This window comes from Sinohyriopsis cumingii, chromosome 14, assembly GCF_028554795.1.
Source record: "Sinohyriopsis cumingii isolate HCF-2022 chromosome 14, ASM2855479v2, whole genome shotgun sequence".
NCBI lineage: Eukaryota > Metazoa > Mollusca > Bivalvia > Unionida > Unionidae > Sinohyriopsis > Sinohyriopsis cumingii.
This window is the reverse complement of record NC_142974.1, coordinates 83,486,122-83,500,214: the sequence shown is the minus strand read 5'-3', so window position 1 is coordinate 83,500,214 and position 14,093 is coordinate 83,486,122. Positions and strand designations below refer to the sequence as shown.

General features: G+C 35.3%; 1 protein-coding gene across 3 annotated transcripts in view; it reads left to right on the top strand.

Annotated features, from left to right (window-relative positions):
- LOC149784247 (death domain-containing protein 1-like) overlaps positions 1-14,093 on the top strand; it is a 44,457-nt gene that overhangs the window by 19,716 nt on the left and 10,648 nt on the right. For 2 of the 3 annotated variants that reach the window (XR_016413818.1, XM_089932283.1), the window contains exons 4-8: positions 1,775-2,493; positions 8,486-8,696; positions 9,521-9,658; positions 10,647-10,835; positions 11,804-11,957. Coding sequence is in view for 2 of the 3 variants with exons in the window: in XM_089932283.1 (XP_089788409.1) it covers positions 1,775-2,493; positions 8,486-8,696; positions 9,521-9,658; positions 10,647-10,835; positions 11,804-11,957 (1,411 nt within the window). In the remaining variant the exon portion in view is untranslated. The remainder of the gene's footprint in view (positions 1-1,774; positions 2,494-8,485; positions 8,697-9,520; positions 9,659-10,646; positions 10,836-11,803; positions 11,958-14,093) is intronic. The other variant, XM_089932284.1, reaches the window with a different exon arrangement.

Genomic DNA, 14,093 nt, shown 5'->3' with positions numbered 1-14,093 from the left:
CATATTGGTGCGATGTAATAATACGGACAAATTATTATAACACTCACTAAATAATTGAGATACTCATTTTAAAATGTGATGCTTGGCAAGATTGATCTAGTAATGAACTAAAGTGGTACACTTTTTAAAACTAAACTTAAACTCAGATTACTTTAAAGTTTAAAAAGGAATTAATCTTTACCAGCAATGGTACTTACGTGCGATTTGAAAGGAAATATACATATTTCGTACATTTAGCCTTAGACTTAGTGTGAAGTTTATAAGGTTCGTTTGTTTCATATCGTGGTTGATTCCGAAAAAAATGATTTTTTTGTGTGTGAGATATCTCATTGATTGCCTGACATCAGCGAAACATGAAACGTATTGGTGTATGATGTCCAGGTCTGCAATGAAAAGCTTTGCTATGCTATTCAGCCTAACGGGTAAAGATAATCTGAATGAAGTTGCATCTTCAGGTGCAGTACAGTATGTATACAGTATGCATATTTTGTATCATTAGTAAGGTCATCTCCATAATTTGTATACTTCCATATGTATGTTTGACAAATATGTAAACAAAATCTTTATTTTATAAACATTTTTTGTTCTTCATGAGGATAAAGGAGTTGTGTGTTTAACATTTGTCCATGATTGTAAACTTTACATGTCATTTGTAAACAAGATCGTACATAACCTACATTTGCCCAAAAGTGTATATTTTGTGTTTATTTTAATCTGATTTAGTGACATTTTGTACCATTGAAAAGTATGTTGCCTGCCTGATTCGTATGATGTTATTTACTTAAAAATAAGTTCAAGCCATGAACATGCTTACGAATTTGTTTGGAAGTGACCGACATCCTCGTCATCTGATTGTGTATATATGCGGGTTTTGTCATCAAACGTGTTCATTTCATTTTCGAATATCACGTTTGTTGGCTGCGTTCAGATAGAACATGAGGAATGTTGTATTCAATTTATGCACGGGACATATTTCGTGCTCATTAGAATTATTGTGAATTTATTAAAATGCTTTCTTGATTATGTCATTGTGATACATCAAGATGATTGATATATTGGTATATTCGACACTATTACTACACCTGCGCAATCAAAATTGGTGCTCATTCCGAACATAATACACTTTTGAACTTGTGTTAGAACATTTCGAATTATTTGGGTTTTGATGTATAAAACTGTAAGTTCATTTTAACGTTTTCCTTATTTAAAGTATGCGGTGAAGTTTACAAAGGTTGCTGGATTTGCTTGTCTTGTTACCCAGAGACTTTTTTAATCGTTTTATTGTTTCCGCCTCTTTATATATGGAATGCTGCTGAGAGATGTATGTTTATTTTCCTTCTACCAAAATAAGTAGGTTTATCAAATTAGATAGATACCCATCTCCTCTCTTTGTAGTATCGATAGAGGAAAACATTATTAAATTCAGCACAAACAGATCATTTCGCTATCATTTTCCTTAATGGCAAAACATATACTTAATTAATTCAAAAGACATACCCCAGTTGTATTCTTTATGGTCAGTGTTTTGTTAAAATGAACTGTTTTGGTAAAAATGAAGATCAGAAGAAATGTTGGGCGTATTTTAATACAGCTTAGGAACAAGCAACGACTGAAAAACATTTTTAGCTAGCATTTAGAAGCAGTGAATAAATATTTCATCGCATGGTGTACGTGTATGTGAGTGTGTACGTATATCAAGATTAAAGTCTAAATTTAAATTGGGTATTTGGGGTAAATACGTGCCAATAATGAAAATTAACTTGAACATTCTAAGGAAGAGCTGAAAAGTCTTGAGACGAAAAATAAGGCGGAAGAAGTAAGGAAACGAAAAGAAGAGGAGAAAATGAAAAAGAAGGAAGAGGAATTGAGAAAGAAAGAAGAAAAACGTAAAAGAGAAGAAGAAGAGAGGCAAAATAAAGAAGATGAGAAAAGACGCAAGAAGGAAGAAGATATGAGACAAAAGGAAGAGAAGAGGAAAATTAAAGAGGAAGAAGAAAAAAGAAAGAAGGAGGTAGAGGAAAAAAGAAAAAAGGAGGCAGAAGAAAGACGTAAACGATTAGAGGAAGAGAGACAGCGAAATGAAGAAGAGAGAAAACAAAAGGAACACGAAGCAAGGGTGAAAAAGGAAGAGGAAGAAAGAGCAAAGAAGGAAGAAGAAGAAGACCGGGTAAAGCATGAAGAAGAAAGAAGAAAAAGAGAAGAGGAAGAGGGCCAACGGAATGAAAAAGAGAGGAAACTGAAAGAGGAAGAAGAAAGGAAAAGAAATGAAGATGAGGAAAATAGGAAAGCAGAGGAGGAGCGGTTAATGAAAGAAGAAGAAGAAAAACGTATAAGGGAAGAGAAAAACAGGCAACGAGAAGAAGATGTGAGGAAAGAAAGATTGGAGGCTGAAAGAAAGAGGAGGGAGGAAGAAAAGAGGAGGAAAATCGAAGCAAAGGAAAAAGAGGATAAAGAGAGAAGGAGAAAGGATCCTGCCAATTGGACACCTTATACGTAAGTCCTTAAGTCAGATTCTTTTTGTTGAGACATTTTAAAGTTTCAGCCCCTAATTGAATCCCATTTTGTTTCGAGATAATAATTTTATAATATTAATTGCTGCAGTTGAATACAGAAACAAACATGCAAACAAACTAACCTGAAAGGTAATATAGAGCAGTGTACACAGGCATATACGTGATATGTTTGATGGATACTTTCCACAACACTTTCACCACACTACTGACTACATCTTGTAGAATAAATTATAACTAAGTGGGCATATAGGTGAAGTCACGTGCACAATTTGCCGGAATCAAATCGATGAAAGCATCTTTTAATGTTACGCTGTCGGGTCTTTTGACGTATATTAATGTGATGTAGTTCTGGTTTAGAAGAGGTTAATTGGTATTCAAGAGTGAAAGCATGGTATGGCGAATATTCCTTGGAAGGGGTGTTGTAAAGTTGAATATTGTAACATACATTACGGTCAAATGCTATATCGAGTGGTGTGACATTATTAAAATATAAAAGTGTTCAAGAGTGTTATATTGGCTTCACCCATCCAGAAAAAAAAAACAATACATGTAGCAAATTAATATTAGTTACAATTGCAGATCTTTCAATGTATCAGATTTTTCAGACATTACTGGAACAATCAGACTTTCCTTTTCTTTACAGATAAACAGTCAATAAGTCGAATTTACAAAACAATTAGCGAACGCAAGCAAATAGTATTTTTATCGTGTTTTATGCATCACATATATTATTGTACAAGGCCACATTATGTTGATATTAACAATGTTCAAAGATTGGACAGAATTAATTCAGTTGAAAACGGCAATATTGTCATCAAGTAATTCTGCGCAATTAGTCTCCATTTATGACAGGGCAAATATGTATTCAAAACGTGTCCTATTCAACTATCCTTATTGCCCTGCTTCTGTTATTTGCACATTTGAATTTGGAGACAAAATAATGATTAAAGCTGTGTTCGAGTTTAATTATCAAGATAATAAAATATGTTGATTTAAACAAAAAACGATTTGCAAATTATTTATAATGAATCTATCATGTTGCTATTAAAGTGATGAGGTTGGTATTGATGTCGTACCGTCTCATATTCGCCTATACGGCTTCATGCCTTACCCTGTCAAAAGGATTCTCGGAATCCACGAATTCTTCGTACATATATTTCTAGTGTTTGAGGTACTTGTCACACAATATCCTGAGTTTGAATATCTGCACTGTTGTGCTTCGCCCTGCTCTGAACCCCGCCTGCTCCTCGACAATGATCTTTTCAGCCTGTTGTTTTAGTCTATTCAGCAGTATCTTTAACATGACTTTGCTTGGATGGTTTATAAGACTGATTGTACGGTGGTTTGGACACTGTTGCAAGTTGCCTTTCTTGGAGAGGGTGATGATCAGTAATTGGGTCCATGCCGATGGTCATGCTCCTGTTGTTCCAGATCTTGTTGCAGATGTTTGTGAGGGCGCTAATCATTGCTTCTCCCCCAGCTTGTATTAGATCTGTTGGGATTTTGTCCACTCCTGTTGACTTACACTTTAGCAATGATATCACTGCGGTTTCTACTTCGCGTATGCTAGGGTGGTTGTCGTTGTTAGTTGTTGAAGGGACGTTCAGTACCTCAGGATCTATTGTAGCTCGGTGGTTGTAAAGTTCTGCGCAATTCTGTCCTAAGTTTCAGAACATCCTTTCCCTCTGTGATGTAGTTTCTGGCATTTTCCTGTAATGAGGTAACCCGCCGTTGTTTCGTTCTTGTTAGAACATTGACCATTTCGTATGCTTTCCTACTGTCGTTCCTGTTCAAGTTTCCCCCAGCGTCTTTGTACATTTCTTCTATCCAGTTCTCTTTTGCATTTTTCAAGTTTTTCTTGACTTCCTGCTTGTCTGCCTTGTACTGCTCTGCCCCTTTTGTGTAGTTTTTTTTTTTCTTCTTCAGTTCCCTCCTCTTGTCACACAGGTTCAGAACCTCAGCTGTGACCCAGGATATTTTGCCTGGGCAATGTCTACCGAGGATATCGCTGGCTGTTTCGGTCGCCGCTGTATTAAAGGTGGTGATCAATGTGTCCATGTCGGCATTGCCAGTATAGAGGATAGTGAGCGGTTCAAATTTCCCACCAATAATTGCCTGGAAGGCTTTTACTACTTCGGGATACTTCAATTTCTCGATATCATTTTTATTCTTGTATGGCTCTCTTTCTTGACCGTCTATGCCCCTCCGGGAAAACTTCTTGTTTGGCGATGTTTATATTCGACTGTATACGCCTCACCATGATGTCGATCTGACTGTGATGATCTCCGCTTGGGCTGGTGCATGTCGATCTTCTGGACTTTGTGCTGACATAAGGTGTTTTCCAGCACAAAGTAGTTGTAACTAGCGAATTGCAGGAGCCTCTCTCCTCTCTCATTTATATGTGCATTGCATCATCGCAGACATGTTCCTTTCCAGTTTATGCAAGCTTCCTGGCCTATCTTGGCATTCCAATCGCGCTGCAAAACCAGAAGGTCTATGTTGGGTCTTTTATCCACAATTTGTTGTAGCTGGTCACATAAGTCTTCCATATCCGCGTCATCATAGTCTGATGTTGCGGCGCATGCCTGTATTATGGTGATGTTGAATGAAGTTGCACTGAGGCGGATGGTGATAAGCCGGCTGGATACTGGCCGACATCCCATGACAGTACTCACACAGTCTTTGTGTACAATGAGCCAAACTCCCTACTCATGTTTGTCTTCGCTGCCACTGAAGTACTGTTTATCTCCTTTCAAGGTAGTTGCTTCTCCAATGTTCTTTCATCATATCTCACCGAGTCCTAGGAAGTTTCAGCGGTATCTGTTAATTTCGTATGTAAGCACCTCAAGCTCTCAGTGTTCTCATATTCTAGGTGCCAATGGTGATGTTGTTCCTGACACGAATGGTGCTGCTCTAAGCACCAGTTTCCACCTCCGATGTGGTGCACGATGGAATGCGCGGCCCTTGTTGAACCGAGCGACGACCGAGCCGGTATGGGAAGGGTAATGGTTGTCATTTATCATGTGGTGTGTCTAGGGCAGCTGTCACCCGGTTGTGCCTAACCCTATCCAGGCCTGACCAAAGTCGTTTGCATCCAACTTGGTGGCTCGCCTTGGTCAGGAACACGTAGCCGTTGAGCTGTTTGGCGGCAGCATTTCTGCTTGGCCGTTGCCTTCGTATCGGATGTTCTTCCGCCCAGGAATAGAGTCCCTCTGTGACAAGGCCACCGGTGCAGTATACTTCAACGGCAAGATAGGGGAGTGGTACAGAAAGACAGTCGGAGTCAGACAAGTCTGTTTGCTTTCTCTCATACTATTTAACATCTTTCTGGAGAGAATTATAGCAGAAGTGCTCGGCAGGGTGAGTCAGCATTGGAGGCAGAACAATCACCAACTTATGTTTTGCTGATGACATTGATGGACTAGCAGGAAACGAACAAGAATTAGCTAGCTTAATAGAGAGCGTGGAAAAGACCTCTGCAGCCTATGTCATGGACATTAGTAGAGAGAAGACCAAAGTGATGACCAACAACATCATGGGCATCACCACTGACATCAGGGTCCGAGGTATAAAGCTAGAAACAGTCCACAGCTGCAAGTATTTGTGGGCGACTGCAAGAGGTGAATGATCAAAGCCTAAAATACTCTCCAGGATTGCACCGACAACGGCAGAGTTGATCAAACTGAAGCCCATCTGGAAGGACAAGAACATCGCACTCAGCTCAAACGTCAGACTGATGCACTCACTGGTGATCTACATATTTCTATATGCTTGCGAATCATGGACCATACCAGTGGACTTGGAGGAAATGATACAGGCTACAAATATGAGACGTTTCCGAAAGATCCTCCGCCTAACATACACATAACATCATCAATGAATAAATACAGCAAAATTTAAGACAAGCCAATGGGTCTTAAGATGACCTCCTTATCATAGTGAGAAAACGGAAACTGCAGTGGTATGGGCATGTCTCACGATCATCAGGACTTGCCAAGACAATCCTACAAGGCACTGTACAATGAAGAAGAAAGACACACAGGCAAGGAAAGAGGTGAGAAGATAACATTCGAGAGTGGACAGGTGTGAAACTGAGCGACTCACTGAGAAAGGCGGTACATTGAGAGGAATGAAGGAAGCTGGTTGTTAGGTCTTGAGCGGTGCCCCAACCGTCTTCCAGACTACGGGACTGATGATGATGATGATGATGATGATGATGATGAGGATGGTGATGATGATGATGATGATGATGGTGATATATTTTTTATTATGAAATATCAAGCGCTGCAGCAAGATTATAAAAACCGGGAAGTTAGATAAAGGAAAAGCAAACATTGTTTAGTTGCTTTGGGGAAAAGACAAAAAATTTTATAGCGTAAATTTTACAGTAGAATATAAAAATTTCTCAAACACTACGTAGACGATGTACACAGATTCGATGATATCAGATTAAAACATTTTGAAAAAATCTGCAATTGAGAAGAAAAAAAAAACGAATTATGTCTTGGTATATGAAGTAACAATAACATAGACGGTCAAATGTATCACATAAACTATAATCCTTAAAATCCAGTTGCTTATTCGAATCAAAATCAAATTAGATAAAACATTACCAAGTTAAAAATAAATGACACATAATTCACCGATTACAAGAAAGGTCAACTAAACAACATCCTATACTTATGAACGACAAAATCAAGCTCGAAAACAGAATGTCATATGGAATATGTGTGTGCATGAGTATGTTAGCATTACATTAAAACGATACAGTTTGGTGAAGGAAGAGATCACAACACCATATATACTAAATAAATATTGGAGACGGTACCATTAAATATATGTCAACTTACTCAAACAAAAATTCATCATTAGTTCAAATATTTAGCAGAATTATAAAGACTACGATGTGAAAATATTTGAATCCGATTGATTCCATAATGTGGGTTGACACTTATTTACCAACAATATGAGGCAAATCCAAACACTCATGTCATACTCCAGCTAAAGCAAGCAATGACGAAACTACATACAAACGGTTCATTCTAATCAATTATATTGCAACTAAAACCACATCAAAAAGTTACTTTTACACCTGGTAAGGAATATAAATTTCAACATGCAGTACACTTTACTTTACTAAAGTTACTTTTTTCCTAGCTGTAACCAAGGAAACATTTAATATCAAGCAAGTAGTTTAAGGGGATTTTGTATACATATATGTATTGTTTGCATTCATACGTTGACCTTTTTCATCAAAGTTTGTAAGCTTACCATCACGATACCCAAGTAGCATGCACATTTAAGCGATTGTTGTGGAGCTGCACCATAGATTATCGATGAGTAGAGGTCGCTTTACTACAGTAGCAGTTATCTACATCCCTTGATCAAACACATTCTGTTTAATACATTGATGCTTATGTTAGCTTTTTGTTTGATAATTGGTCAGGCAAGAGTAGCATATTTAGTTCACCATACTATCGTTTCTTTAAAAGATACTGCGATCTTATTGGTCTGACTCATCATCATGTTGAATTATACACACCAAAACACAACAACGCCCCCTACAATATTAGCTTCCAGTTCCGAACTGAAATTATGATGGTATTTCAGTTAATGGATAGTGCTAGATTTATACTCATTGATAAGAGTTGTAATTTGTTTTAATCCCTACCGCATAGGCTAACTTGACGATCATTATGTTCATGCCTGACGAAAGGGGCATGTGTCAGAGTTATGCGAAGTTAGGAAAATATTTCGTGTTTTACATGAATGTTGTGTACACTATTGACGATGTTACAGTGTGTCTTTACAAATGAATTATCATCATATTGAGAGAGTATGCTGTTATTGGGATTTACTTGTGCATACGTCTGCAGAAAAACAACATTAACAACATAAAATGAATTTATGGGGAGAAAATCTCCAACGGCTGTGATCTAATTATTGCTATACGTTTTTTTATTGACTGCTAGTTATAGACGACCGGATGAACAATCCGATGCTTTTCATCGCGGTATATGTTGCAAGGTTTCTGCCATAGACGGGGCGCTACTGGAGGAGGATTTAGAATGTCTCGCCAGTGACGAGTATCATGAGCAAGACAGACTGACTCTTGAAGTCGGAGATAAATTGGCGAGTTCCCTTATCCATGTGCTTGTAAAGGAGAAGGAGAAAGACCTTAAAGTAAATATGCGTGAAGACCTATCAATGTTGACGCTTAAACATGTTTATTCTTCTCTGCTAGCTTTTGTAAGGTTATGTCGATGGTCAATGATATATATTGTTTCAATAATGAAAAACTCTGGAGAGAAAACAAAAAAAAAAAATATCTGTGCTGAAGAAAGTAATCAGTGTACTGTTAAAAATATTTCAAAGTACTGGATAATACGCGAATATTGTGCTATCTATAAAAATACTCTGACGTTTGATCGACGTATTAATTAAGTGATAAGTAATTGATACTCTAGTATATACGAGACAAATTGCAATATTATACATTTGCACATATCCTATCCGATGATATAACTGTTATATCTTTCCAAAGAGCGAATGTTTCTAATAGATAGTTGGTCAACCACGTAATGCATAAAAGAATCGAACAAATAGCAATACAAAATAATAAATAATACATTCATTGAAACTAAATTGTAACTACAGTTCTTATTGGAGTTAACTACTAATTTTAACAACAATTCTTATTCACGTTAAATACTCGTTGTATTTCTCATCCAGTGACATTTTGTTTAAGAGAATGGTATAAACCTGACACAATTCAAAAGTTGAATAGTTGTTTAATTTATTTATATGTGATTTTTCTCTGATACACAATGTGATATTATTCACTAAATGTATATTACGAACTTGATGTTCTGATATAGTTCAGTTTTGTGACTTGCTTTGCTTAATCAACATTTGCTCTTGATCTGCATATTTATAATAGCAATACTTATATTTTATATCACTTGACATATAATTTTAATAAACTTTATGATATACTTTGCATGTAGTTTCCAATGCGAGTATCCGTTCCACTTTGCTCAGTTTCCGACAGCAATGATGAAATCATCATCAAGACATCCATAGATAATGGCAACTGGATTGACCGGCAACCTGTTAATATTCGGGCAGCACAAACAAGCCAGTTGGTAAGCAAGCATATTTAGAATCCTTTCTTTACAGCATCTGTATTATGTCATTACTGTTCATTCACCCTTTTCAAAATGCTGTTTGAATTTGTTCACTCATTCGATCAGGTGGTTTACTTATTTGTTAATCCATCTGAAACTTTCAATTAGATGATATAAACAAACCTTTTTAATGTGGTATTGTTGGTATAAGATTAAAACATTAATCATCAGAACAGAATAAACATTTATTCTGAAAATCGTCAAAGATTACATTTCAGACAGATAACTAATGAAATGATTCACATTATAAACTGAATACATGAAGTTATTTTTTCCGCCTGCAATATGAATAATATTTTGACGTATATAATATATTACGCACCTGTCATGTGCATCGATTATGCATATTTTCTTTCTTTTGAAAGAGTTTTGCTGGTCAAAAAATTATTCTTTAATATATAATCGGTTATGAATCCTACAGTGTATATGCTCTGAGGGGCATCACGTACAGTTATAGATTATATTCAGTTTTACCTCATGATTTTTAGGGGCCCCGAGTGGCCGATTGGTCTAAAATGCTCTCCGTTACGGTTCACTGCCATCTCATCTCTGTCTGTGTGGCTTCGAGTCTCGGATTCGACCAATGTAGATATCTGAGAAAACTTGCCAGTATCTTCTCTTGGGTCAGTGTTTCCTTCAGGGGTTTTCCCGGGTTCTTCTTCCACTATTAATACTGGCCGTGTGCTGAGAAATGGCGTTAAACTCTTCAACGCACAATAAACACAAAATGTCTTCCTTGAATAGAAAAGATACATTAATTGCTGATTAACTGTACAGCCCAGTCCTCCAAAATTTAATCTCATCCAATAAATGAGATTTGTTCCTGAATATGCGTATTCTTTATCATTAGAAATGAATCAATGTATGCACCTTACCAAACTATATATTTACATATATCATTCTTGATGACGTAAGTAATTCTAAACAGCTGAATTATTATTTTAAGGATGTGAGCTACGCCGAGATAGATTTGAGCAATTTTCACAATGTAAAATTGTTGGCTGTGGCGAAGAGTCGGAGTCAGGAATTGTTGGTTGATAAGGGTGGAATCAGCCAAGATTCCACCATAGATAAGAATATCAAGCTGTTTGTACCAAGGGATACGTTCAGTAAACCAACGAAGATGAACCTAAACGTAAGTGTAATGATAGTAAACATTGGTAATAGGATTCAAACAATATTCTGGTGAACAAGTCATGTGTAACTTTGCAGCAACCAAATACCAAAAGTCTTACTGGCAAATGCAATCAGTTCAAAACAGGATTCTACACTCTTCTTATATCATATAGAGATTACACTTGAGTTCAAAGCCATCTTTATTAACATCTGCATTATTGTCATAGGCATTACGGTTTGATTTACTGAGAACCCAATTATATACATACGTTGTGATGTTTCATCACGCCTTATTACCTCTGTTCCATATTCTTACGCCAGAAACTGTTATTATTTTGTGTAGAATCAATATACAGTTCTTGTGTAAAGAAATAAAATAAATGTATAATTAGTGTACTAAGTTAATGGTGGAAGATTTAATATCGTCAGTGTGAATGACACGTTAGAAGATGACACACACACACACACTTTCTCGAATAACGGCACTCTTCCAATAATGTATTTAATGTCATTATTTGTCTGACTATATCATGTCCATTATTTTCAAATTACCTACTTGACTATAAGTCATATTAATTGATAAGAAAGGTAAAAGACAAACGTAATGTATTTGTAATTTAAATATATTAGTTAAACTTTTGTTCTTGAAATATCGAATATATTCAGTTTGTAGTAATTATAACTCGATTTTTAATTGTACTGACTCTTCCTTCATACACATCTTTAAAGGTGCCTACGTAGGGTTCACAAAATAATAATTGTATGTAGCCGGTAAGTTATCAAATAAGCGAACTATAAATAAACAATATTTTCTTTTCGAAATAGTTACTTTAATATTTATTTGACATTGAATCACAGCGCACGTTCTTGAAGAAATATTTAAGTAGCACAACTTCTTCACTAATAATCGAATATAGATATATTTTTTAGGCAAATCTAATTGATTGGAAATTATTAATAATTTAAACATTATTTTCCTATATAAAGATTCACCAAATCAAGGAGAATTGCTTAGCCTTTGCCATCCAGTACTACAATCATTGTCACAATGTGCTGTCAACAAGCTCTGTTATTGCGATAACATGTGAGACTCCAACAGAGAATGCCATTAAACTAGACTTGATCAGGAATGCCACGAAAGGTGAATAGTTTGTGTCCCTGAGGAAACTTTATGTGTCAATTTTAATATTGATATCATTCGATCTATAATGTGCAAATATGAACGATTAGGTCCCGCGGCCTAAACATGTGCTCTCCTTAACTCGCTAAACGTAGGTATAACATAATCTAAATGTGTTCATATGTATTATTCGACAAATAGTGTTTATACAACATGGATTGTGCCTGCTAATGTATAACTGAGCCAGTTGATTTAATGTCAAAGGTTTATCTGACGTATCCATATTAATTAAATATCAGAACAGATTCATCAAAGTCCTTCTTCCTCACAATGCTATAATAAGGGTGGAAATAGACGCAATCACACACACACACAAACACACACAATCGCACGCACACACACACACACACACACACACACACAGATATATATATATATATATATATATATATATATATATATATATATATATATATATAGTGAGAGAGAGAGAGAGAGAGAGAGAAAGAGAGAGAGAGAGAGAAACGGAGATAGTGAGAGAATTATAAGTATGAACCAGAATAACGGAAAGTGCTATCTCTTGATTCTATTGAATGCTTGTTAATAGTAGGCAGAATTAATATTTTCATATAAAAAAATAATATCATATAGATTACAACCTGCAGTTAACAGTCTATTATAACCAATACTACAAATGCTAATTTAAAGATTAATGTAGATGTTGAACTAATGTATAAATAACAGATTAGTAGAAACGAAATAACAACATTCAATCTTAATTTACAGATTACTGTAGAGGTTGAATTAACTTATGAAGCATATATTGGGATAAACGAAATAATAACAGTCAATGGAAATGGAAGTTTGAATGTGATGATGTAGAATAAAAAAACCTGTGTGGAAACTTGCATAACTTGATATGCAACTAACGATACCACCAACTTAGTTTCAAATCCGAAAAATAATTAATTAATATTACTTCATTAATATTATATAAAACGCAAGAATAGTGTTCGAAGAAATTATACTTACTTTTCTTGTTTGTTTCATGCAGAGACTAGATCTAATTTATTATGGGACTGTGAGATACCTAAACTTTTCAAGTGTTATAAAAATAAAATAATGCATATTAACGCAAACAATGTTGAGTTAATTAAAAATAATTGTATTCTTTGGAATTATTGGCAAAAATAGGCTGACGATGAAACTAATAACTATATTTGCAAAACATTGAATTTATAAATGTAGACTTATGTAAGATATTTTAGTGTTGTGTCACCTAAAAATATATATTTTTAAAACATATATAGTGCTTAACAATTTTATCGGCAATGTTAAGTCTCGATTTGTGGCAAATAACATTGTAAAAGTTTCAATGTCTTAAATTATAACTACTGCTTGTCTGAATGTTTGTTTACTAGGTCACCTATTTTGACCCTGTTCAGATGAATCGAATTCAGCCTATGACATCGTGACCTTTATACTCAAGAAAAAAATATATTGCAGAGCAACAATACTAGCAAATATAAATGCCATGTTTACCGATCAATTTAAATGCAGTTTATCATAAGTTTGGTTTTTATATCCATTTTATCTCAAACCTAAAATATTTAAGTTGTTTGAAATCCTGATGGAATATTAATACAATACTTTCGTATATGATGAAAACTATTAGACCAAACTACACATGTCAACACCAGCTTCCGACAATTGATTTAGACAACTGTAGATGACACACAATTCCAGGTGAATATTATTATTTCATCTTTCGTTGATAGAGAGAATGATGTAGAGCCAAATTATTTTCCTAGATATATTTGTAATGATTATAGTCTTTTATCTGATCCATATTATTTTTGATAATTTTTAAGTTCACATATTATACAAAATCGATTGGAAAGATTTAACTTCTGAAGCGGAATTTCTGCTGAACTGCATGCTTGTATAGTCTTGTTGATTAAATTCCAGAGCAATACACTATACAATACACTCATTCTAAATCTTCGACATTTAGCTTAAGCCTTTCGCATATAGTGCATAGCATTGCTTTGTTTGACAATATTATATAGCAATAGAGTGATTACATTTAGACGCGTTTTAGTGGTTATGTTTCATTCTGACCTGGACAGCGCAATATAAAGTTAGATAATATGTAGC